Below are 25907 nucleotides of genomic sequence, written 5' to 3' on the forward strand. Positions count from 1 at the left end.
TACCACGATAACGCTGGAAAAACAACCAGGACATCCCAAAGGAGACACACAGCTTTAACAGTATGCATTAGTGATTAACATACTGTGTGTGATTTGCAGAAACTGCCAATAATCCAAATAGGTCTTGTTTTTGGATCACATGGTTCGATGTGAGATGTTAGTTTTTTGGAGGGGTTTCTGAACGAGTTAGCGACCGAACATTTGATAAAGTAAATCACACATGGAGCAAAAGTAAACAGATATTTTATAAATCTAATTAAGTGATACATCAGTTTGTTGTTGGTATATGCAAATAAATGCACTTTTTGTAAAAAAACAACAACTTTCCAACATCACAGTAAATTACTGTAATCCCCAAATGTAGTTAGACAAGAAATGCAAAAAAATAGCAATAGGCTATGTGTTCTGTTCTAAATCATATATTTATAGTATATACAGAGGTATTAATACAATGGATTTGAAAATGCGTTTTTTTTACATCCTGGGTTTAGTTTCCACTGAACGGCACTGAGCCAGCAGGCTGTCCTTGAACACGATAATCACATATAAACAGAGTTCCTCAGAAAGAGCTTCGTGTCACTGGAAGCTGAAGTACGTCAGATAATATTTGCCTGTCTCAGTGCCAGACTCTGCCACACATTTGGTATCAGCCTCAAAGTATAATTAAGATACTGAAAACATATAAATGAGTGTTAATCCTGCCATTTCTTTCCCCTTAAAATGATCTCTATTCTGCAAAGGACTATAAGTGAGATGAAGTCAGGCTCGTATTTCCGTGACACTTGATATTCTCCAACAACTGGAACCATAAAATCGAAACAGGCGAAATTGTGAAAACAGCTGAACTCAGCCTGAAAGCTGAAGCAGATACAGGATGCTGGAGCTGTCTGTTAAATATCCCAACACTTCAAGGTCTCTCCTCTCACCTGAGCCTGTCTTATGTTACTGCCTTGAGCCGGCCTCATGTGTCCAACCTCTGGCTCTCTTCAGGATTCTTCTGTTGGCTGATTGCTTGGTGGGAGGTATGTCCTGCGGACCTTTTCAGGTGGATAGGCACTTCTTCCTGGCCTATGCTCCCTCCTTTGCGACTTTTATCCTTGTCTCTCCTTATCTGAGATGTCCCGCTGCTGCCCTTTGACGAGACCGTCTGGCCTCTGAACAGCTGTGCTCGCTGCTGACACAGGCCCACCTTACTGAGAAGGATGAATATGTCTCCCCTGAAGGCTTTAGTGAAGATGGCATAGAGGAACGGGTTAGCACAGGAATTGAGCGGGTAGAAGAGCACCAATAAAATCTTGGAGTTGGACACGGTGATGAGCGGCCGGTCCAGCACGGCTGATATGGCGTAGAAGGAAATTGGTGCCATGCACAAGAAGTCAGTGAAGATGAGGACAGCCATGCGCTTGGCAATGTTGGTATCCTTGGATCCGGAGTGGTAGTGAGGGTTATGCACCGTGCAGTAGATCTTGAAGTAACAAGCACAGATGATGAAAAATGCTAAGATGTTGAGGACGAGCACTGACATGATGTAGATCTGAGCCGCTGCGGACTCGGTGTCCATGGGGAGGCAGATGCTGACCTTCTGGTAACTGCTCACGCCGACCAGTGGGAGCAAGGCCAGGAGGATGCAGAAGACCCAGCCGCCTAGCATGACAGCCGCTGCGTGGTGCAGGTGCAGCTTGCGATCCAGCCGCATGGCAAAGGTGATGGCGTACCACCTCTCCAGAGTGATCGCCGTCAAGGTGTAGACGGACAGCTCGCTGGCGAAGACTGTGAAAAACCCAGCAAGTCCACAGCCGGGGCCCGTCTGCCAGTCTATGGCGTGGTTGAAGTATTCGGCGCGCGTGTAGAGGTCTACAGAGGCGATGAGCAGCAGGTAAATCCCCATGCACAGATCTGCAAAGGCCAGGTGACACATGAGGAACCGGGAGACTGAGAGCTTGTAGTGGCTGGTGAGGAGCACCAGGAGCACCACCACGTTTCCCAGAACAGCCAGCAAGCTCACAAACCACACAGACACCCGCAGGAAGCCAAAACCCATTATGTCCTCACAAGGATTGAACTCATCGGGCGCCGGTGCGCACGCCACCTCCTCTCCCTCCTCGCACACCACATAGTCGTAACGATTGTCAAACTCCTGACTGTTGTCCTCCTGGGGGTTCTTTAGGGTCTCTCCGAAACCCACATCCTCATCTGGGTGGCCTCCAAAGTAGGCGTGGTAGTGCAGGCTGCCGTGGACGTCACCGCTCTTCCAATCTTGCTGGGACTCTCTGTGACCCCCGTCTTTTAGCTCCCGGTCTGGGAGTGTTTCCACAACACTGTCCTCCTGGAGGGACGGCATGCGCAGGGGCCCCACGGAGCGCTTTTGATGCTGGTCGTACAAAGCAGTAAGGTTGCAGATGATGTACTCCAAAAAGCTGAAAAACACATGCAGACAAACGCACAGAACATTGAGCCCATAAAATAATGATGCAGTCATCTTTATATCCACTTGAAGGAAAAGGGAATCCTGTTTTGAGAGCCATTACTAGTCTGGCTCGACCTCGTTCCTACAATAACAGCAGTGAGTGACACTAATTATGGAAGCACTGTAATGAATTATAGGTAAACACGTCAGGAGAGTTGATTCAACCCCTGCCAACATCTACATCATGCAAGTGCAGCTGCTGCCGCTCGCTGTGGCGGATCATCCAAATACACGAAATTCAAGGACTACATTTTTCATGCTGCCTTCTACACTCCACCAGCTACAAAAAATAAGAACTGACAAACACACCCTCGCTTCTTTTTAAGGTTTTTGAAGCCGCAGCAGTGGCTCGGGTACGTCAGGTTGGCGACGGTGAGGTGCTTAAAGGTCTTGATGGGTGGCAGTTTCTTGAGGGCCCAGGCATCACGTGCCTTCAGCTCCCGGACAGAGTCCATCCCTGTGGTTGGCAGGGAGGTGATCCCTGTTTGGGACACGTCTCTGAAAGACAGGTGGGGAATAAAAGACCTCAATTTTGGCCAAAAGAAAATGGTTATTTCCACCTGCAGTAATTTATATTTGTTGGCACGTTATCTTCTCGGACCTCCTCAGCTTTCCACATGCACAAGATGGAGAAATAAGCAGCAAGACAAAAGATTTGACACTGATTACAACAGACATGACATGAAAAGGAGGAACTGAGGTGTAGGTGGGTTGCAAAGAGGCTTACAGAGGAGATTTGACACTTGGGTGTATCGAAGGGATCGCCATAGATCTAGATTTTTGACCTTATTAGTGGCAGACTGGTCATGATGGGAGAGTGTGCGGGATGCAAGTCAGTCACACAGCACAGACGATTCAGAAACAGTTGGGGAGAAGGCCAAACAAATGCTCTTGCCCAATGGTGGGCTCTGTTTTCAAAGGTACCTTCGATATCTCAAATATTTCCACTCTGCTGCTGCTTTTCTTTGCTGGAATTTACATTAGGTCCACAGTCTGTGGAAAATATGGGATTTAAACATTGTTTTCCCCCACAAAAATCCCACACATCTGTGGGGCTATGAGGTTACTCGAGAGGTGATGCAGCCACGTCTTGGATAACACTTTGAAAATGGAATTACCAAATAAGACATTATGAGCTCAGAGGCTGCAAATGAGGCTACGTCCGTGATACAGCTGATAACATGCAGGTAAAAAACTCTGTATCCCATAACATAAGCATGCTAAAATAATACCAAGCACAATACTTTAATCTCACAAAGTGAAAGAACAACACTCGGCGACTTTCAAGTCCAGACTTTGGAACAGACATACTTTGAGCAACCCAGAAAAAAAAGCTAGACACGATGAGACCAGCGAGCTCACGGATGGATTAAACAACACCCTGCATCTGTTTCCTGGAGTGGACTCCTTAGCCCATCATCTTTAAGTAATTACACGCGGTATTTCTCGCACTCAGCTGTCATGCCAAAGCCAGCTCAACCTCCTCGGGACGAAGACGTCCAGGGAATTGACAATTTCACCAACATCCTGCGTGATCCTGTTATCAGGACATTCCAACCTACAGTGCCGCACACGCCCCCCCTCCCTCCACGGGCCAAGTAGAGTCCAAGCTCCGCTTTGCTGTAGTTTCCTAACCCTACATTGCTCCAAGTCATCAATTCATTTAATTAAATCAGATGTTTTTTAAGAGTTCATTTGTTCTTTTTTTAGTCCCGTTCGCTCTCCGCTCCTCTCTGTCCTCTGGTCTCTCTCGTGGGGCTCGTTGTGAAACGCCGTTTTAAGAAAAGGAAACAATAACAAAAGAGGAGCGCAGACCCTGAGAGTGTTGGTCCGATTTTGTCATTTCCAGATGTTTCGCTCATGACCTCATGGAGGTGACCTAACTCAGGACATGTTCCTCAGTGGAATAGAGGAAGAATACCTGCACACAAAACCAGTTTACCTTAGCAGACACTTAGCAGCTAGAGCCGAGCCACAACAGCAACCGGATAGCTGTGGTTAAAGGTGTTTGCATCAAATGTCCTTATATATGAGGTCACAGCAAAAAAGAAAACGGTATCGGAGAAACGTCGGAAGTCTCTCCATCACATGCTCGCACACAATGCGTGTCAGGTTTCCTGGTGAAAGGCGCAGCTGTGGAGGAAGGATTTTTCCTCTGTCCTGTTTCACAGACATGTCTCATCTAGTCCACACACTGAACGAGCACATTGCTGAACTCTAACTGGACTTACCGTCAGTAACTTCCTCAACAGGGCTAGTGCTAAACAGTGTTGGTCAAGTTACTTGAAAAAAGTAATCAGTAACTAATTACTGATTACTTCCCCAAAAAAGTAATCCCGTTACTTTACTGATTACTTATTTTCAAAACTAATTAGTTACTTAGTTACTTTTTAAAAACACGATTTACAACCTGAAGAGGTGATAAAGTGATAGATCTTTCAGCCCAATTCTACTTTTTCTGCATAATCCATCATACAAAATGTAATCAAATGGAAAAGCATCTTTTTAAAACTTGTTTTATTAGTTTTAATCTTTTAACTTTATGCATCAAGCAAACATTTAATTATCTGCAACATTCTCTGACTGGAAGAAATTAGTTTAACATTTAAACCTATTTTCTGCACATTCCAGCACATAAAATAAAATATTTTTGTGTGTTTACACTCAGTCTTTCAAATAGATGCAAGTAAAACACAGCAGAAAATAAATAAAGTCAAAGACTCAGCGGTCCTGTTGCTCTATTTTCACCTGTAAAGCAGGAGTGGGGTAGGCGGAGGGTTACCCTGGTGCAGGTGTGCCGCGGTCAGTGGAAGAATCCGCGAGTTTCTCTGTGAGTTTCCCATTACCTCGTAGCTACTCGGTGCTTGTTGGAAGTTTAGGGGATTTTTCGCTGTAAAAAGAAGTTTTCTTCCCACGCACAGCGGACACTCATGTTTTTGTCACTTTTTATGGAATCAAACTCAAAGTAAGGTCAGTACTTCCACGCTTTAAACGCTGCACGCTCAAACTCTCTCTGCACTCGATATGTGATCCATTGTTGATCTGCACACAGCTGTTGTCACGAACGTCGCACTCGCTTACGTCACTGTCATGAGACATTCTCGCAAAAAATCACAGTTTTAGTAACGCAGTAACGCAGCGTTCCTACGGGAAAATAACGGTAATCTAATTACCGTTTTTGCAATAGTAATCCCTTACTTTACTCGTTACTTGAAAAAAGTAATCAGATTACATCTCTGGTGCTAAATATCCCTCAAAACGGTTTGCTGTGGGTGTGTTTTCTAATCTTTGTTCTGTTCTGTCTTTTCATGTTTTAAAACCTACAGCCATATAAAACAGAAAGTGCAGAGGTTAATAACAAGTATGATTCAGTGCAGAGAGGTCTGTTAACATTATCGCCAGTTCTAAAAGTTTCAGGTTGTGTCCTTATTTATCCAGAAACAGAAGAAAAGTGTGAAAACCTACGTAGACGCTACGATTCAGGAGCTGGTAGAATCACCTTTAAAAACGAAAGGTAACCATTTTCTGTATGACTTTGTGAGTCTTTCACATTGCTGTAGAGGAATTTTGGCCCCATCTACTTGACAACACTGATTTAGTTCATTGTGATTTGCAGGTATTTGTTTATGCACAGCTCTCTGAAGTCTGATTCCATTTATGCTCATCGTTATGGTGCAGGTGGCAGATAAAACCTCTACATCAGCGCTAACACAGGAACAGAGAGGAAGTCAAAACATGCTCAATCATTCAGGTAAGGAAATCCCAAAAAGATTTCAGACTGAAGAAGTCACTTGGATGAGTGATGAAACTCTACGTCCAGATGAACAGAATCAACTCTGGGATTTTATAAACACCTCATTTCCGCTTTAGCAACAACTGCAGGGGTGGGAGTGATGTAAGGCTTAAAGGTAGAGGTGAGGCTGCTTTAAAAACAGGGCTGCTGTAGCTGATTGTGCTGTTTTTATTTTGCCTTTGCTAATTTGAATAATTGAAGTACATTTCTTGACTGTGTTTGTGGTATTTACACTCCCTCCCTACAACAGCAAAAATATAAATATTGATCATTTAGAAGAATCTGGAGACCAGAAATAAATGGCTGACGTCATGTCCAGTCCATCTTTTATATACAGTCTATGTTATCAATATGCAATAAAATATTATGCAATAATAAAAAATATAATATAATATAAGTGTGTAGAAGTACAAGGAGTTGATGAGAGTGGCTCAAATTTTCAGGTACTTACAGGAGAATGGGGCCGCTGATGGTTCCCGCAAAACATCTGTCATCCATCTCGGTTAAATACTTATTCCTGTGAAGGTCGCTGGACAGGAAAGCACAAAATTAAGTTTTTTCGACAGAAAGAAAACCTGCACGTTGAAGTCAGACTGACAAAGGTGAGGTGCGGGGTCATAGTTCTCTTGTCTTTGGGGTCAAAACATCACAGAAAACGTCTCACTTGCATTGTTGATTCAAATTCGAAAGTATACGGTTTGACGGTACCTACTTCTCACCCTTGTGCACATCTCCCTGAATCCCTTAAATCTAATAAGGATAATAGACATGTGAGGGATGTGTTTGTCTTGGTCAGGCTGTGCTGGGATCAGTTCTCCCCTCAGCGCAGATCAGGCGCCAACACAAACACCCGTGTGGTAAGACTCACTAGTTACCGACCAATGGCTTAATTGGGCTGTTATAAGGACGTGGACTTGAGTGTAGGTGTTGTAAAAGAGGAGAGGGGTCTTAGATTAATATCATTAATATCTCATATCCTGACTATGCAGGATTCTGGACCAGAGGTGAAAAGCAGAAAACATGTTGCGACAAGGAGGGAAAAGGCGATATTGTTACCTTTTCTCTGCTCGGTGATTTATGAGGTTATTGAATGCAGGAGCATGAAATAGATTTCTACAAGCCTGAGGACTCGTGTCACCGAGTATTTGGGAGAAGGCCACTCTTAATGCAGACTTCCTGAAAGACATATTTGGAAACATATTTCCCCGTGAGAGCTCCTCCTTGCTAATCAAGAGCTGGACTTTTTGAGTGCATATGAGAAGGCCCAACTATGATCCTTCTGTAGCGCAAGTTTGGGTAAGGAAATAGACATCCCAGATGTCAGAAAGTGTTTAACCCAGGCAAAATGCTGCATAATCTAATTTGTGGGAAAATAGAGGGCCAATAAACTGTTTCAGGGCCCCAGTGACAGATAGTTACCCAGATACGCTAAAAAAGACTTTTAAATCATTGTTTTGATTATTCAGTGTGATAGCGTCTGAAAGTGATGGGAAAAGGTTTTTTTTGCTTTGTTGGTCAGAGTTAAGAAGGTTTCTTTAGCTTCTCAATATTTTAGTAATAATTTAAGTAATCACTGTTGTTTCTTTGCCTAACAGCTGTTCATCCAACCCAGTGGGTTGGATGGCTGGTGGCGTTCCAGTGTTTCCAGTGCCTGTTAACTCTGTGTAAACACAGAGGTCTAACACAGAGTTAGGGGTGTTTGGTTATCTATCAGCATTAATGAATTCCTAGACCTTTTATCCCTTTAACCATCACATCTAAGGTCCAAACCCACACCCCTTTGTTTCGTTGTTTTTCTTTCTTTGGGCTTCAGTAAAGTGCTGACAGGTGGAACAGATGATGATGATGATGTCATATACGCCACCAGCTACAGGTTGAGACATCCGTCACCTTGTATTCTTCAGATACATCTTAAGGCCTTTTTCCCCTCTTGTGAACATGTGTGCAAAGTCCTCACCAACATCCCCCCCCCAAAAACCATCTACCTTCAAAGAAAACCAAATGCAGCACAATGAAATCCAGAAACCAAAACCCTCGAGCAAGAACAGAGAACTAAGAGAAAACAACAGCATGCATTGTGGTGCTCCATGCTGTGAGGACATCCCCACTCCGAATAAGGCCACCTAAATCGGGAGCCCAGACACCCCAGAGGACCAAAACATACAGGGAACACCAAGCTGCAGTGGACACCAGGGTGTCGAGCCCGAAACATGCAGGAAGGCCCACTGAGACCCAGCAGGGCCCAGACAGCCAGGAAGAGGAGCCCACAGCACCACAGGCGCCAAGGCACAGCGAACAGACCCAAAGCCCCGGAAGGACAGCAGCCAGGACAACCAGGGTCCAGGGAAGAACCCCACTCTCTTTAAAAGTTTTTTTTCTTGTTAAACTGTTCTTCTCATTTAATGAGGGGTTCACTTAGAAAGCAGATGATGGCTAACCTTAAGAAAAGTGCACATTCAACAAAGCATCTTTTTTTCAGGATATTATCTCAGATGGACATGTTCATGTAACTGTTTCAGTCATTGTTTCCTGTGAGACGCTAACATTCAGTCATGCTGTGCGTGCAGGACTGAGTGATTTCCTGCTGTCGTTTCAATGTCTCACCATGACACATGGCACTGTGGTGTGAACATTATTACTGTAGCAGCACAGATATTAATAAATACAACTCCAGTTTACTATATCAGTGCACATAAAAGGCCCTGACTAAGAGTGAGAAGGATGACAATCTGTGAAGAGTGACAGGAAAGCAGAGGGAGAGAGGAAGACATGCGGCACATGGTCGCCTGCTCATCCCAGCGAGATAAACCAGCACCCAGGATAGACTTTTTCAAAGAGTTTAAACTGATCACTTTGTGTGGTGAAAGCCACATAAAGCCACCTGATGAAAACAAAAACTAGCAGGAGAAACTAATGTGAGAGCTGCTTCAGCTAAACACTTCTTGGAAGGAGTTAAAAAAACAACAACTTTGCTCTATTCCTCTTTACCCGTAAAACCCTCTCTGTACACTGATAATCAGCTGGTTCTTAACACACTCAAAATCTAGTTTCGCTTTAATTTTGTAATGCCGTCTTCCTCGGGTCCTCTAAGCGACAACCATTTGTTTCCCCCTTCACTTTTGGACTCGACATTCTCAGTGTGGTGTGACAAGGGTATAAAACAGTTCAAACATTTATATGTGGATGGTGTTTTCGATAGTTTTCCCAACTTGTCTTCTCGTTATAATCTCCCTATTACCCATTTGTTTCGCTATTTTCAAATTCGAAATTTTGTTGCCAAGTGTTTCCCAAATTTCCCCTCTTTACCTCCAGAACAGCAGTGGGACACTACGCTATCATTTGTTCCTCATCACAGAGGAACCATTTTGAAACCCTATGATGCTACTCTGTCTTTTAGTAACCACTCTAATGTTAAGCTTTAGTGTACATGGGAAGGAGAACTAGGAATTCGAATACATGAGGAGTCTTGGGAACAGGCTATAGCGAGGGTACGATCTTCCACCTCCTGTACACAGTGTGCATTTCTCTAAGTCTAGACTTTCTGAATTGTATCCAGAAGTGGAAAATAAATGTGATAAATGCCATGGTTCTCCTTGTCACCTCGGCCACATGTTTTTTCTGTGTCCTGAGCTACAAGGTTTCTGGACCGGGTATTTTGCTATTATGTCAACTGTTCTTGGGGCAACTCTTCATCCTTGTCCTCTGTTGTATTTGGGATTCCTGTTCGCTCACTTACACTTGATTCCACACAAAAGGACATTATAGCCTTCACATCCCTGCTAGCGAGACGTCTAATATTGTTGCATTGGAAGTCTGTTAAGTATCCTACTGTTTCCCGGTGGCTTAAAGATGTCATGTTTTTTTTTAAAACTTGAAAAAATTTTGTCTTTGTTTTAGAATGCGTTGTTTTTTTTCATATATATATAAGTTTATTTACTTAGGAAAATGAAGAAAGGTTGATTGTATTTCGGTAACTGCAAGTACTGTTGTTTTCTTTTTTCAATAAAAATATTTTCAAAAAAACAAGAAAAACAAAACAACAGCGTGGAGGCACCTGGAAATCAGCCTGACAGGCTCAGATGAGTTGTGTGTCTGATAAGGAGATACTGCTGCTGGTGGAGCTTGTTGCTAAGCAATGAAATTGAAGGTATCATTCGCAAAAGTGCCTTCAGTACAAGCAGAAGAGATGGAAATATCGAGATGAGACAGAGGCTGTATTTTCTTTTATTTTGAAATGTGCATTTCACATGGAAAGGTTAAAAAAGAAATACTGCACTAAGAGAGACGCCGCGCTGAGGAGCATCTGTCTCACAGTACCAACCCTGACTTTTTGAGCAGTTACTATCACACACATGCAGCGAGTGTATCCTCCTCAAAACTAGTAAAAACTAGAATACGTAGGGGCAAAAACTACACTCTCCCCAAACAGGTGCCAGTGAAGCTCAAGCCAGCAGCCGGTTATCTTGAATTTGGCCTAAAGGCTGGAAACAGAAGGGAACAAATGAAACAGTACCAGTGTTGTTGTTTCTCTTCAGCTTTTATGAAGTTTAAATGGGACAGTTTAAATTTAAAACCTGGCAGACAAGCTGTTTCCTTCTTACTCTTTCCGTTCTTTACTGCGTTGGCTGTAGCTTCATATTTACCTTACCATTCACCATTAAAGTCTGGAAGGCATGGGGAAAAAAAAGCACATTTCCCAAAATTCCCAGCTCTATAACCAGTCATACCAGTTTTACTTCAGCGTGGTGTTCAGTTGCCAGAAATACTTACACTTGATCTAACTTTGTCCCGTTGAAGGCATGATGTCGTACGGATCTGAAGCCGTTTCCATACAGCATCCTGGAACAAAGGAATAAATAGTAACATCGAGAAAAAAGGAGAAGGCGCTCATCAGGACTTGTCTCCTTCGGTTTAATAACCAAGCTGGTGAATGAAAATACTTTCCACATGTTGATCCTTCATCCGCTCCTCTGCATCAGTGACAGATGAGTGGGGCCTACTTGTTTCACTTTTTATGGTGAGACTTGTCTGTCCGTGCAATTTAGCGGTTCTTAAACCCAACATTTACCTCACTTCCCTCATTCCCAAATCCAACCGCATGCATGTGATTGCCCGTCAGTGGCGGGTGAGAGTGATTGTCCCGTTGTGCTTGTTTTTGCTATCTTTGTCAGCTCGAGTGAGGTCGGGGTGAGGACATGTTTTTAAAGTGAGGTCATTTTGCACGGCCCCCATTTCCTCTGGTGGCTATTTTAAGGTTTTTGCTTGAGTGAAAACAACGTTACAGTTTTTCTTCTATAAGTTACATGCAAGCGTAACATATTAATATGGATTTGCATCAGGTGTGCGATTGAGCTTTTTTAATACAAAGCATATATGTGCATCTGCGTGTGGTCCCCCCTGTGAGTGCGGTTCATATAGCTCACACTGTCAGCACTTCGCTGGTGATGCCACAGAACGCGTTGGCTGGGATCTCGGTGATGTAGGGCTGATCAACAATTTCCCTGCAAAGGAAGACGGAGAACGGGCAGGAAATGAAGTGGTGTTGTAAATAAATGCCTTTCACTGGAAAGAGGCATGGGGAGAAATGTGGTGTTGATGATTGTTTCGCAAGTGTTACAGCTGGGTAGGAAAATTAGATTTAGGAAATAAAGGAGCTGACTGAGTGGGTGAGGACAAAGAGAGATGAGACTGTGGATGGAGCTCATTTTAAACAACACCAGGGAGGCAGATAAGATACGAGCACACACACACACACACACACACACACACACACACACACACACACACACACACACACACACACACAGGACTTGGCAAATTTTGTATGTCAATAACTTACAAAAAAAAACCAAAATCCAAAGAAAAGTGGTAGAATTTCACAAAATCGTGGCCACGCTTCGCATTATTCCCGCTGGGTTGTGTTCCGAGTGACTTGCTCAGCCTTGTTTTGTGAAGTACAAAGGAGCATTATCAGTCTTTTCATTCTGTCTGCTTTGACACACAAACGATAACCACGAACCATGAGATGCTAACTTTTCAGAATAAAAACACTACATTATTCTGTCAACAATGTAGCAAAGAGAGGAGATGATAATGGCCAAGTATCCTTCTAAGTCTTATTGATTTACCATATTATAGAAATCAGTTGTGTTGATGTTCAAAGTAGGAGTTTTAAGAAGCAACTTACAGGATGAAGTTCATGTCGTTAGAATGGATGTTGCTCAAATCAGGGAAGAAAGTGAGGCCAGTATTGAAAATCCCCCTGAATGGCACAGAGAAGGTTACATTCATCAGTAATTGATCACCTTTAAAGGGGACCTACTATGCTCGTTATCCACTTCCTGGGCTCTAATAGTGTTTTTGCATCCTTGATACTAGATTTTTGTGCTTTGGTGAAACCATTTATTTTGCTCTCTGTCTGAAACGGCTCATTTTAGCTCCCTGTCTTTAAGCTAACTGCCCCTCGCTACCCACAGACTGAAACTACAGACAGTATAAAACACTGATGTAGCTTCTGGGTCAGAAAAACGATGCCAATGTGGAAATGCCTTAAAGTTACAGTGTGTAAAATCTCACCACTAGATGTCCACTGTTTACCTCGGCTGTCAATATGTCTGTTTGCTCAGGAGGAGGCTGTAAAACTTGTGAAAGGATACGAAACGATGAGTGACTCACTTTGATGACAGGATGTTGAGGATATTGGGAACGTTTCCACTGTTAGCTGCTGTTGGCCGGCATCAGTCACCTTATCTTTGAAGTGGATCTAACCTTGTTATTCTGACACTTACTGGATACATTTTTTTAACATTGATAAAAAGTTACGTCTGTTTTGTAAATTTCAGTCATTCAAAATATAAGATTATCTGAGGTATGAAGCCACACGCTTATTGGTGCATGAGTTGTCAATCACAAGTAATTAGCCAATGAGCGTGCAGTTTCACAGTCAGACGTTCCCGCTTTCTGCAATGAAAATGCTGATGGTGGAAACACGTGACTTCAGAAACCAATTGGTGGAGTCACAGTAGCTGTGTCCATCTTTTATACTATCTGTGATTTTAATACAAACAGGGCTGTGTGCCTGAGATGATCGTATTTTAGATATCCACTCTCACTGATGTCAGCGCCAAGAGCAGAAAACAACCCTGTGAAACAGTGTTTAGAGCACCCTGACCTCGCAGGGATTACTGTGACAGGTGCAAACCTCATTATTTGAACATTTGGGCCATGTGAGCTTTCACTAGTCTGCTATGTATGACAGAAAATAAAGAAAACCATTATATGTCCACTTTAAAAGTGCAATGCATGCTACTCTCATTATTGACTCTCTGCTGAATTCATTATAAATGCATCATAAAGTGAGAGGAAAGAAAAGACAGACTGTATCATTTAATATAAACAGTCCTTAAAATATAAGCTTTTAATAGCCAAGTAGAGGCAATTTAACAGAAGCTAACCATGAGTAAAGACATCATGTCAAACTGCTAAACGTTGGCCTCCTGAAAGGAAAAATGTCTTAAATGATCCCCCCCTCATGTTTTGACTTCAGAACGTTTTTAAAGACCTGTTCTAAAAGTACTTACAGGTACTTGAGCTCTGGGAGATGTTTAAAGGCTTCTGGGTCAATGTAGGTCAGACTTTTCGCGTTCCGAATCTCACTGAAAGAGCAAACACGGAGAGGTGTCAGCTGCTGCCAATGTGCTCACCTTTGAATCCAAACGAATGCAGAGCATAGGTAGAAAACGAAGGTGTGTCGACGCCATGATGATTCAGAAACACACGCGCTTTACAATCTTCAGACCTGCCGAGGGAACAGAGCAAGGTGGATGCAGTGAGCAAGAGAAGGGAAACTTGGTGCAGACAGCCAGGATCGGAAGTAAAGTCCAATTAGTGTTTCATTAGTGTGTTTACTCTGGTGCTCCCTGTGCTGCACTGAACTCTTCTCACTGCTGTCTGAGGCCATCAGGTGATCTGGAACGTGTATCCTGGGCTTTCTTCACACGCCTGGCAAACCTCATTGAAAGTTCCCGGGTAGATGAGGTTCATCTTCCCAGTGCTGTTGTGTAGAAACTCGGGGCTTACAGCAAAATATCGGAGGCAGTTAAATAAGCAAATACAACTTTTCCATAGTCTGTTAAGTTGGCTACTAAACTGATGGCAGCACTTCAGTGGGGCGAGGAAACCAGGTAAGCTGAAGAGTCGGAGTCTTTCTTATTATCCTTTGAACTCCAAAATCGGGGTCGGGGATTTGATTTCTTTTTACTTGGATTACTGGTCGATCAAGTTTGTGTTTCTGTGGGTGGTCCTCTTTTCTTTGTCTTTGGCGGGTGATGTCAACCGTGCAATTTGCGCTGTTGCATCGAGCCTAAGTAAAAACTACAACTGGGTTTACATAGCCAAGGTAAACGGCACAATCATGACAGAGAGGAAACAGCTCTGCCCTGTACATAAAAATAAAGGACACACGGAGAAAATGACATTTTAAGCCAAGAGAAGAGAAAGAGGTGTTATTCTGGTCACAGACAAACACACTGATTTTTATTTTTTTTTGGCCACTTGGGGGCACCAGCACAAACTATAAATACTACATTTACAAATTATCACCGTAATTTCTCAGTTAACCTGCAATACACTGACAAAATGTTTTTTTATTCACTTGTATTCTGTTCTTTGGTTCCCAGAATTTTCCCCGCTGCTCTTCCCCCTGGCTTTTCTTAACCCCAGACTGAAGGATGCATACTGCACACCAGCCCACCCTTTAAACTGTGCTCAGTCATGGCATGCAGTTCATACACTGGTCGAACAAGCCAGACTTCGGGGATCAAAAATACTCAATCATGGTACAGATCTGATTATACCATCTGTGTTTCTCTATGTCTTATTCTGTACTGCCACACCTCCTTTCTTTATACTTTGCTAGGAAAATGGGAAATAGGTGTAGTGATTTATTTACATGTGCAAATGTAAATATAAAAATAGTATATAATGCAAAATCAAAATGATCCCTCACTGCTTAAATAATATGGAAAGGACCCCCTAATGATCCCCTACCTAATCACATGAGCCAAGGTGTGAAAAAGGGTGTAGGTCACAATCAGCCAGGGTTTTGGGTGAGCTCATTGTGAAACCCTGGCCCCACCCTATCAGGACCCAAGATGTGAGTGGGCGTTAAGGCGTCTGGGAAGGATCTCAAAACTGGATTATAGATGGCAGAGAGTTGGTGTCGTAAGCCCCACTTCTGTTCAAAGATGGTCGCTCACAGTGGACATAGATGCTTCTTTCACTCCTCTTTCAAACCATCTGTCTTCTCTGTCCAAAATGTGAACATTGGCATACCTAAAGAGTGACCTTTATCCTTAAGATGCAGATGGACAGTCGAGTCTTGTCCTGTGGAGGTGGCTCTTCCGTGTTGTGCCATGCGCTTATGAAGTGGCTGTTTGGTTTCTCCAATGTGGAGCTTCTTCAATGAGAGGTGAAACGTCTTCAAGCAACTGAAAGAAGTCCAGACGCTTTTCTTTCCAAGCTCCGTAGACTTCCTTGCTAAGTCTGTTATGTGTAGACACAGCACTGGTTTATCCCTTAAAAGTTAGGTGCCTATGCTTGAATTATTTCATAGGTACAAGGACTGGACTGAAAATTATTTAAAAAGCAGCCAATGTCCAAAGAAAGGCACTGAAAGAAAGCTTGAAGAACTATTGCTCAAGACACTATTAAAAATTACAACAAAGTCCTGCTCCTTGGAACCAAAACATAAAGGAATGAAGGATGGCTCGGGACTTTTGCACAGTTCTGTAGCTGTACATGAGGCACACGATGAGCCAGAGCAGTGAGCTAAAGAATTCCAGTTCAGTGAGTTCAGACCATAGTTCAAATAAAAATACTGATTAGCACAGCTTTAGCCTTTATGTGGTAACGACCTGTGTTTTCTTTGTGCCAAACAAGAGTTTACACTTTCATAAAAAAGTCATATCCAGACTGAAGCAGCGTGAAAGTTTACATATGAGCCGTATAGTTCGAGTGTAGCGTTGAGAGACTTCAACATTTTTACCTCCCTAAAAAACCAAGTATTCATCGCACTGGTAGTTTCATGTTATGGTGGCACAAGGGAAACTTTATCCAACCCCCTCTGAATTCTTAGCTCCAATGGCAAGTCCTTGATCCACAGCTGCTGTCGGCCTCAAGCAGCCAACAGGAAGCAGAGCATTAATTTGTGTCTGACCCTGAAGGAAACCTGAGAGAGATGCTATTATCTTATGGATGGCACTACACCACACCAATCAGCGGCAAATAGGCCCCAGAGATCCAAAATACACCCCCAGAACACACATACAACCCTCAGCTAGCAGCTTGAATTATTACTTCTGTCTGTGTTTTGATATCTGGATTTCAACAGCTAATAAGGAAAGAACTCGGATAGAAAAGACATCCAAATCATGTCGAATTAACTTTTCTAGCTGTTAATCATAATTTCCGTCTCAAACGACTGCACACGCCCGTGTTTTTTAAGAGTGGAAACAAATTGGCATGTGCACAAGCTCCTGTGTTACAGGATGCTATACCTTGGAACAAATCATTCACATGAGCAGGAAGTCTTGCAGTAATATATGAAGTGCTGGGAGGTGTTCTGCTGGAAAGTGTGTGGTCCACGCAAGACACTCAGCCATAAATCTCTATCCCATAATTGAGAATAGAGTGCACCTTGCTAGACTTTTTCCCCTGAGCTGCTTCAACGAGAGCTGGAGCATGAAGAAAAAGAGCAGAGAAGCCAAACACTGGCTGCTGTTTAGCCTCTCTGCTCTAACATCTTATTAGAGCGAACTCAGTAGTAGCTCACCAAATACATCCAAGATAATGAGTTATTTCATTGAATTGAATTGTTTATCTAATCTGCATTTAGTATTCCCACAACAGGGTTATTTCTTTAGCCTCATGAACTGGCAAAAGCGCTCTGATTACAAGTGGCGAGCAGTGTGAAAGGGAGAAATAAGCTCCTGTCTTTCCCTGCTTTCATTTGCTGCTGGCAAGGTTCAAAATTAAGCAGTTTTTTCTCCCGAGAGAGAGCAAATGGAACAGCTTGATCAATAAAGATCAATAAAGAGTGTGCCCTTTTCCTTTAGTTACTCACATGTGGGTAATTTTCCTCAGGCTGTAAAACGAGTGCTTCTCCAGCCTCTGCAGCGTCGTGTCCACAGATATATATCTACGAGAAATAAACAAAGCTATCGGACAAATTGTCTGTGTAATATAAACATAACGACTTCTTTGTAGCACATGACTTTAAAGAATGAAGGTACTGTGGTCGTGTTAGGAGGGGGGAAACACAAGACATGTTTTCACAAATGAGTTTGTGGCTCTAAAAATCATCCTAAAGCCTGAAAGTCTTTCCTGAATTTATAAGTCCACCTTGTGTAAAGCCTCCAAAGTCGTGGGTAATTTTACAGGCATGCACCTCGCATATACATTACTTAGTCATCAGTCACTCGGCTGCATGCTCTGAAAATAATCACCTACTTTTTTACAGTTATTATGAGTTACTTGATAAAACACACCTCTGTGTATCTGAAAATATAATTGACATTTTATTGATTTTCTGTCCTGAAGTCTGCCCGTTCAGAGTCAGTCGAAATGCTGGCCGTGTGCACTTTTGTGTGGTTCAGGCTTATAGAAAACCTCTCCTCCACACATCCGTCTCTCTTTATGCATGACTTGGACGCAGATGTGGAACTCAGCAGCTGAGGATCAAGGCTCAAGTGTATATTTTACCTCAGCACAAAAACTCCACCTCTACACCCAAAAGTCTCTGCTGGAATACCTAGGCCATGTCCCAGCCCTGCTGTGGTGGAAGGAGAAACATTCCTATTGCAGGAACGCATTAGCTCTTCCAGCTCTGATTAGAAGCCAGCGGTGACACTAAACAGAGAGCATATCGTCTGCTTGGGTGAGAGACAAAAGGGAAAGGGGTGGCTGGGTGTGAGGGGAATAACCTGCACTCACATTCTTGAGATGTTGACCACGTTGGCAAAGGCATCCGCTGGCACAGATGATAGACGGGTCTCAAAAAGCCACCTGGTTAACAACAAACAAACAAAAAACCCCATGATGATGAGTATTTAATTTGTCACAAAAAAGTTTAATTCCAATTTTACTTGTAATTTCTTTTGTAATTGTATGATTAGATTACATTTAATGACATTACAGTAAGTAGCCAGAGCCAGCACGTCACTTTGCTAAGCTAAGTTAGCTCAAATTAGCTTAGCATAAAGATTAGAGATGTAAGGAAAAAGCCTGGTTTAGTGGTTATTTTTACACTTCAGTTGTTTTGCAGACTAAACAAATGATAGAAGATATAATGGACAAGTGATTTAAAGGTGGTTTTGTTACCTGTGATAAAAGTCAGAGAAGTCTTTCTCTATTTTTTCCAGTATTGACACTTAGCTAACTATACACAAAAGAGATGCTCATCTGCTATCCCTTTCTATTCCCTCCATCCCATCTTCTGTCAGCAGCAAAGTCAGGAGTGCATTTCCCAAAATAGCAGTTTATTTACATATTCACATTTCAGTTGAAAGAAAGAAGGAAACAAACAGTACAGGCAATGAGGGAAAGAAAGCAATATCACAAAGTCCAAATACTAGCGGGTCTCCGGAAAAAAAGAGAAAAAGATGAAAGCTTTCTCTGAAGATAATGGGGAAACAGATCCCCCCTGAAGGAACAGAAAGGAAAACAAGGACATGAATGTAAGCTGGCAACCAAATCAAACAATGTCTGGGTGTGTTTATGATGTTTCAGAAAGTGTAGTGTGCGAGACATTAGAGTTCAGGAGATTTAATGGGTAAGTTGTCATGAAGGAGAAGAAAACAGGTGGAAAGTTCTTAGGAAATAAAAGACCAAGACTGAGAACTAAAAAAAGCTGGTAAGGTATGTGATTCACGTGGAAGAATAGCTAACGGTTAAACAATTTTTATGTTATGGGCAAAATAATGGAATCTGAACCATTTTAAATATATATATATATATATTTAAATTTTGTAAAAGAGAGAATCTTTTAAATGAAATTTAAAACACTAAAAGAAAATATTTCAAAATAAGAAATAATTTCAGAATGGGATTATGGGAATTTTGTTCTCTCTCTTCTTTTTTTGCTTCATAAACTTTAGCCTTTAGTCTTTAGCCAGAAGGTGATTAGCCTATTTAAAAAGTATCTTTAAACATTCATGGCGAAACATCTTGCATGGTTCTACTTAAACGTCAATGCATGGATGCCTACCTACAACAATTTACCCAGACTGAACTCAAATCCATCACATACACAATCAGACAAAGCAGGTCCCACTGAGACTAGAACTCAGATTGCTAGGTTCAAAGTCCAGAGTGCTAACCATTACACCATGGAACCATCAATTCGTTACAAGAAAGCTATGTGCTGGTATGGATGTTGGTTGCACATATCTTTTTGAGACTCTTCAGAGGGGACGTGTCATCCTGTCATAATGTACCTCATCAAGCAGGTTAGATTTATTGAGTAAGTATACAAAAAATATTTTGAGGAACCAGTTGGTGACTACCTAGTGACCAGTTGAGACCACCTGGCAAGACAAACTCTTTGCAACCTTCAGCAATCAGTAAACGCCAAAACATTTAAACGGCAAAGTGATTGTCAGGGGGTCGCCCACTGCTCGCTAGCCTTATGTGACTGGGGCTTAAACAAAACTACGAAATGGGCGGTGGCTATGTCCAGGAACATCGAACAACAATATATATAAAAAATATTTAAAAAAACACGCACATTAATAGATAGGGTGTTGTCATTTTTTGCGAAACAAGAAATGTGTTGACATGTGCTAGTAAATGAAATGTGTTATTAAAAAGTGCAGTTTAGCCTTTTTGACATTAATCAACTAATTCGCTACTTCATAGGAAATAAATGAGTGATAATAATCATTAAATCTTTACACCAGGGCATCACCTAAAATGTTCAACCTTTTCTTTAAGGACACACGACCTTGCAAATAAAAAGTGTTATTTCTTTCCTTGCTGGAGACTTTATTGCGGTGGACTTAGGAATCATAACATAATAATAGAGGAAAGGGATTAAGATGGTATCCACATGTGTTGCTGTCATGTTATATTCCAGGCTCATGGGATGCACATTTAGAGTTTGTTCCACCACATCCTGATTCAACTAGCAACAGTGTACGCAAGCATTTGGGGAAAAGAACATGACTCAGCCAAAGCCAGCATCTTCACGCACCTTTGGTTCATCAGGGGAACAAAAGACTAATTCAGAGGCTGAGATTTGGCCGATGAGTCCGCATCACGCTCGCACGTGGAGCGGGGTTGTCAGTCTGCAAACACGGGCGCACGGCACTCTGCACGCGCTCTGACAAAGTCAAACAAACACAGCGACACAGAGCAGACCCTGACACCAAACACCCCGCTCAGAACCACGCAGTTTCACCGCCACACTCCAACCAGAATGCATTTTCCCTCAGGAGTACAGGGAGAAGACCGGTGAGGCCATCTTGAAGGGCTTAAGGAGAGAATTACTACCCCAATTTGTCATTTTGGATAGAAAACCTAAAAAACAAACAGGCTGGGAATTGACTTTGAAGTGGGGAGAGGCCACATAATTCACAGTGGTGTCAGCGCCCGATTGACAACATAGCTGTGTTTACTATGAGCTCTCTTTAATTTTGTGCGGTGGCTGGTAGAGAGGCTCTGTTACATATTGTGCTACAAACCTTTCTCCAGATGGAATCATTTAAAAAAATAAAAGTTCCATAAAAACGCAAGAGTGTCCACTGCACACTTGCTTTCTGACATTTAAATGTTCAGTCGTGTCTTGCAATAGACACGTATAGAAGCGCTGTTAAAAAAGTGATTTGTTTTCTCATAAACACGTGCAGAAATTAATGCACCACTAACAATTTCCACTGCATGACCCATTGGTAGAAATGAATGGCTAGTAAATTGTCAGTGTTTCCATTAATCGCATCTCATCACGTTCAACATCCTGCTTTTTCTCCTCTTGCATTAATCAGGGTGCTCATCTGTTACCATTCAGCAAACGGCATTAGGATTTCACTGTGAGGGGCTGTTTTATTAGACGTTGACTTGTCACATGTTTAAACTCTGATCAAAAAAAAAAAAATCTGAGGTTTCTGAAGAACTGGAACTGCTGCGTTTCCATTGAAGTGTTTTTCCCTCTTAATTATTCGCAAATGGAACTCTTGGGGTGTTTGCAAAATGTGCTGTAAAAGGTAAATATTGTATTTGAATGCAACGTCCAGACGCAGGCGGGTGTCACGCTAGGCAGGCTTCTCAGCACGCCTGTGCTTTTCCTTTCCACCTCTCAGAGTCCCGGTGGCACACGGAGTAACCTCCACACACAAAGCACTCTAAACTCCAAGTATCCACATGTGCACTCTCGCACACACACACACTCAGACGGCTGCTTTGCAGTCCCATTTCGTTTTGTGGGAACTTTTACACGTTGTCCCGCACAAAACTATCTTTAACCAAACTCTTATGCTAATGGCTAAATTAGCACAGAGAGCTTCAAGGCTTTTACCCACAATGGGACATTTTATAAAAGGTCATAGCTCACAGCTTCACAAATGTCTCAACGGAAAGCTTGAGAAGAGTAAGTAACACACTCGATTGCTTTCTGGCAGAGATGAACAGATTGTATGGCTAAATTAATACCCCAGCGACTCCAGCTTAACTCTGTCCAGTAAAATGAAGGTCTGCAAACCAGCAGTTCAAAGGTTCATCAATTATAACGTAAGACTGTAAAATATTAATAATATGAATAATGATATGGTTTAGTTGTATAAACCGTACAAAAGCTCTATTTTGGCCTCTGCTTTTAAGCTACATTTCCTGGCATTAAGCTCTTTTATGCTTCAAATAGCATATACGAATATTTAATTCTTAACTTTCAATTTCCCAGTTCAAAATCATGTAATGTGAATGCTTTGAACTGAGTTTTGACCCTAAAATGAATACAAATTTTTAATAAGTACCATCCCTTATTATAACATTGTTATAATGGCAACATATGTAGTAAATGGTATTGGTCTAACTCCTGAATTTCTATCACGACAGTTTCTAAGGAAAACCAAATGGTGAAAGACATCTCTGGCAGCAGCCACGAGGTGAAAGGCCAAAATAAACGCAGAGCTGGACCTAGTTGGAGTCGCAAAAAGTGGACAGTATTGGCCTGTCGAGGGCATTGGGGGGGATTTGTTCCTCTGTGTTTGTCTAGGCTATAGGAAAATCTAACTTTATCACACCTCATCTGCTGGAACATCCCGCTCAATACCCGGTGTATTTTGGGCTTATTTGGCAGATATTTTTATCAGGAGCGCTGGCAGTGCTAGGCTGGGCAAACTGAACAAGAATGTGAAGAACATTGAGGACATCGATTCATGTGGACATATGAATTGAAGCAGTGACGGGGAGGTAATTTTATGTGATGGGTGCTGATGAAGGCAATGCAAAGTATTTGGAATTTTGAGATGGAGGGACGCTCTAGTAACTGGAAGTGAGGAATGGGGATTATCACGGCACAGCGCAGAGCCTTCTCCTGGGCTTTAGTGAACACTACATCAGGGATAGTTGGAAGAGGAACAGTTTAAAATATCAAATCAATAACCAAATTATAAGGTGTAAATATCACTGTTTATATCATAGCTTACTAGAAAATGTGGATTTTTCACATGTGGATCATGAAATGATAAGAACTCTGAGAAGGTGTGTTTATCCAGGCTGCTTTAGCCTAAATGCTAACATTTCCATACTAACAATGGCAATAGATGCTAGAATTAGCATGAAACTGAAGGAGATAAGAATTATATTTATATAGCGAGTACTGGGGTGAAAAAAGAAGAAAAAGATTTGTGTATGATGATAGTGGACACATTCTAATAATTTGCTTGCCCAAACACGTGTGGTAGACAAAGAGAGTACATCAGTGTTGTTGAATTTTAGCCGACTGACCTGTGAGACCAAAACTTCAAAAATGACAATCATAGTAAGCATTCAAAGTAATAACCTATAGCACAGTAAAGTATATTAAGTCATTATTAAGTATTAGGTATAGTAACTGTTGAAGTACAGCGCAAGTCCTTCTACAAACGAGGTAGTTTTTTTTAAAAGTTTTTAATTAAACTAATGTTTTCTTTCAGTTTTTACCAGGTCGGAGTTGCTACCTGGATAGAATCACTTGTCAAATCTTATTAAAACTGCTAAAAGTTATTCTGACTTTACCCCAAAATAAGGTGATAAAAAGCTGTTGCCACTTTGCTGTTGCAGGATTATCTCAAAGATTCTTTGAGCACCATGTTTCTCCGTTGATGTTTCTGGCATATTATTATATTTTTATAAAAAAATGCTCACTTGGTTATGTTCCAGGTCATTACTAAAATGCTGTACATCGTGTACAATTAAACGTTACTGTTTGCTGATTTCAGTGGAAATACCCTTTCTGATGTTTCCAGTGTTTCCACATCTGCGATGGAGTCCATCTGAGGGGCATGTGTTTCCATCAGTCAAGGCCACAGCAAACGGGTCGCTCTCTATTGCATAATTTTCACCCTCTACTTAAGCAGTTTGGGAAATGTAAAAGCCCTGCTACATTTTTCAGAGGTGATCCTTACGAATTACATCATTGGCTCCCAGGACAGATTTTGTTGGGGTCTCAGATAACAAGATGACTATTGTACTTTTAGTTTATTTATTTATTTATATTTTAACTTTTTACAGTCAGCACATGATTGCAACAAACTATAAAGCTTTTAGTGTAACTTTGCTTTGCTTCATTTCCCTCCTAAACTAGGACTTTCCCAGACAAAGCAAGATATTTAAAGATGTCACATTGGTCTCTGAGAAAATATTAGGAGTAAACTCCACTTTTATTTCCCATTTCACAGACAAGACAAGCTTTAGAAAAAGCAGTGCGCAGAAAATTGATAATGAAAATGATGATTAGTTGCAGCCTGAGCTGGCAGTGATGCTAGAGGAAACACTGTCTTTGCAAAATGAAAACAAGTGAGTGAATGTTGGCTTTTAGCAGTATTCTTGTCATTGATGATACCATCATCAGTGGCGGTTTAGCACTGTAAATTAATACAAGATACACACAGAAGCACATTTTAAAGGTCAAAGCAGAAAGTGAAAAAAATTATGTGAGGAAATATGAGCCTGTTATTGATTGTTAAAACATTTCTTATCACCAAAGAGCATCTCTGGTGTCTGCAGTACATTTGTGCCATGCAGTGGTCTCACATACAGGACCCTAACCTGAAAGCTGTCAGTACCTTGGTAGCTCAAACCCTCCTCAGACGTTGGTGTCAAGATTATTTCTTTCTTCTTCCTATCTCGAAAAGTCCTACAGCTGATTTACCAGAGCAAAATAAAATAAACTATGGACAAAGGCACACTCGATGTGGTATACATATAGCCTAGTCAGCAAATAGAGATCCAGCCATAAAGGTGATTTCCAAATATTCCAGTGCAGATGTGATTATTTTAAGACAGAGTGTAAAAAACAAATATTACATTAAAACTGATTAGCATGAACTTTTAATATAAAACCAAGAGAGGTTTTCACTCGTGTTTTGAAATGTTCTGTTTATATTATTTGTATAGTTTCAGGTTATAAAGGTGGCTTAACTGAGTCGTTTTAAATAAAACCTACTAAACTGGGGTCATATTATTTCACAATTAATCTTGTAATTGTGAAATGCATCTCCATGAAAAATGAAAATATCAGTGTTCTTTTCATATGTTTTAAGGCTTTACAATAACAAATAGTCAAATACAAGTGACACAGACAACTGCAGATCACAGTAATGCTATAACAGACAAAAACGATACCTTGAAAATGAAAGAATAACTACTTAACAACATAGACAGGCTCAGGATCCCCTGGGTGCACTTTGGAATATTCATGCTATTATAATGATTTTTCCTCGGGGTTAGGAACACTTTACATTCACAGTGCTTGGAAGAAAAAAAACAAAAACAGCAGGATTACTTTCACAGACGCGTTTTGAACGCCTACTTACAGCGTCTCCGTGCTCGCTGGGAACCTGGGGAGAATATCAATGTCAAAGCAGGAGATAGTGAGAGTCTTCCACTCGGAGCACTCGCAGACGGCAGGGCAGGAGTCAGCCTCAGATGCAGTGCTGATAGGGAGGGTGACGAGCGTAAACAATGCGCACGTTATCACCTGCATGCTGAAGTGCTGCTGCACACTGGCAAGTGTTGGGTTTCGATGGTAGTCCCCCTGAAGTCCACAGCCACAAAGAAATCTACCAGTTTGAGTCAAGCTGTCCCTAATAGCCTGTGCTGTTTGCTGTTTTTCATGAATAATCCTTAGAGTGACCAAGTGGAGCTGCACTGCACTGTTGTGCACAGTTTGCTTTACCGGGCCACAGGAGTTTTCTGTGAAGCTGTGGATGCTGTAGGACGGGCAGCTGCGGCTCTGGTGGGTTTGGAGGTTCTCTTCAGCTGCTGGAGGGGAGGGTGAAATTATTGAGACAGTCTGGTGTTGTGCAGAATGTAGTCCACCCCCTTCTTGAGTAGGATTTGCAGGAATTTTAAAAGTTTTGCTCATAGATAAACTATATTTTTACACAACTTTTT

General features: G+C 41.8%; 1 protein-coding gene across 1 annotated transcript; it reads right to left on the reverse strand.

Annotated features, from left to right (window-relative positions):
- Nucleotides 1–117: 117 nt before the first annotated feature.
- On the reverse strand, nucleotides 118–25898 carry tshr (thyroid stimulating hormone receptor). The gene is made up of 10 exons (XM_005917075.2): nucleotides 25328–25898; nucleotides 18252–18323; nucleotides 17383–17457; nucleotides 13841–13915; nucleotides 12448–12522; nucleotides 11684–11761; nucleotides 11031–11099; nucleotides 6712–6789; nucleotides 2777–2965; nucleotides 118–2417 (listed from the first exon to the last, which is right to left on the reverse strand). The coding sequence occupies exons 1-10, from the start codon at nucleotides 25876–25878 to the stop codon at nucleotides 962–964; spliced, it is 2718 nt and encodes a 905-aa protein (XP_005917137.1). The 5' UTR covers nucleotides 25879–25898; the 3' UTR covers nucleotides 118–961.
- Between the last annotated feature and the right edge of the window lie 9 nt (nucleotides 25899–25907).

Source organism: Haplochromis burtoni, unplaced genomic scaffold (assembly GCF_018398535.1).
Source record: "Haplochromis burtoni strain Fernald_Lab_line unplaced genomic scaffold, NCSU_Asbu1 Contig_22, whole genome shotgun sequence".
NCBI classification, from domain to species: domain Eukaryota; kingdom Metazoa; phylum Chordata; class Actinopteri; order Cichliformes; family Cichlidae; genus Haplochromis; species Haplochromis burtoni.

Bases quoted from the DNA above. Each gene is read 5' to 3' on its own strand.
- tshr (XM_005917075.2), bottom strand. From the start codon at position 25,878: ATGAGCAAAACTTTTAAAATTCCTGCAAATCCTACTCAAGAAGGGGGT. The intron at 17,458-18,251 runs GTGAGTGCAGGT...TATTTCTCGTAG, and splicing joins GTGGTCAACATCTCAAGAAT to ATATATATCTGTGGACACGA. The intron at 6,790-11,030 runs GTAAGTATTTCT...TTTCCTGTCCAG, and splicing joins GGGACAAAGTTAGATCAAGT to CGACCTTCACAGGAATAAGT.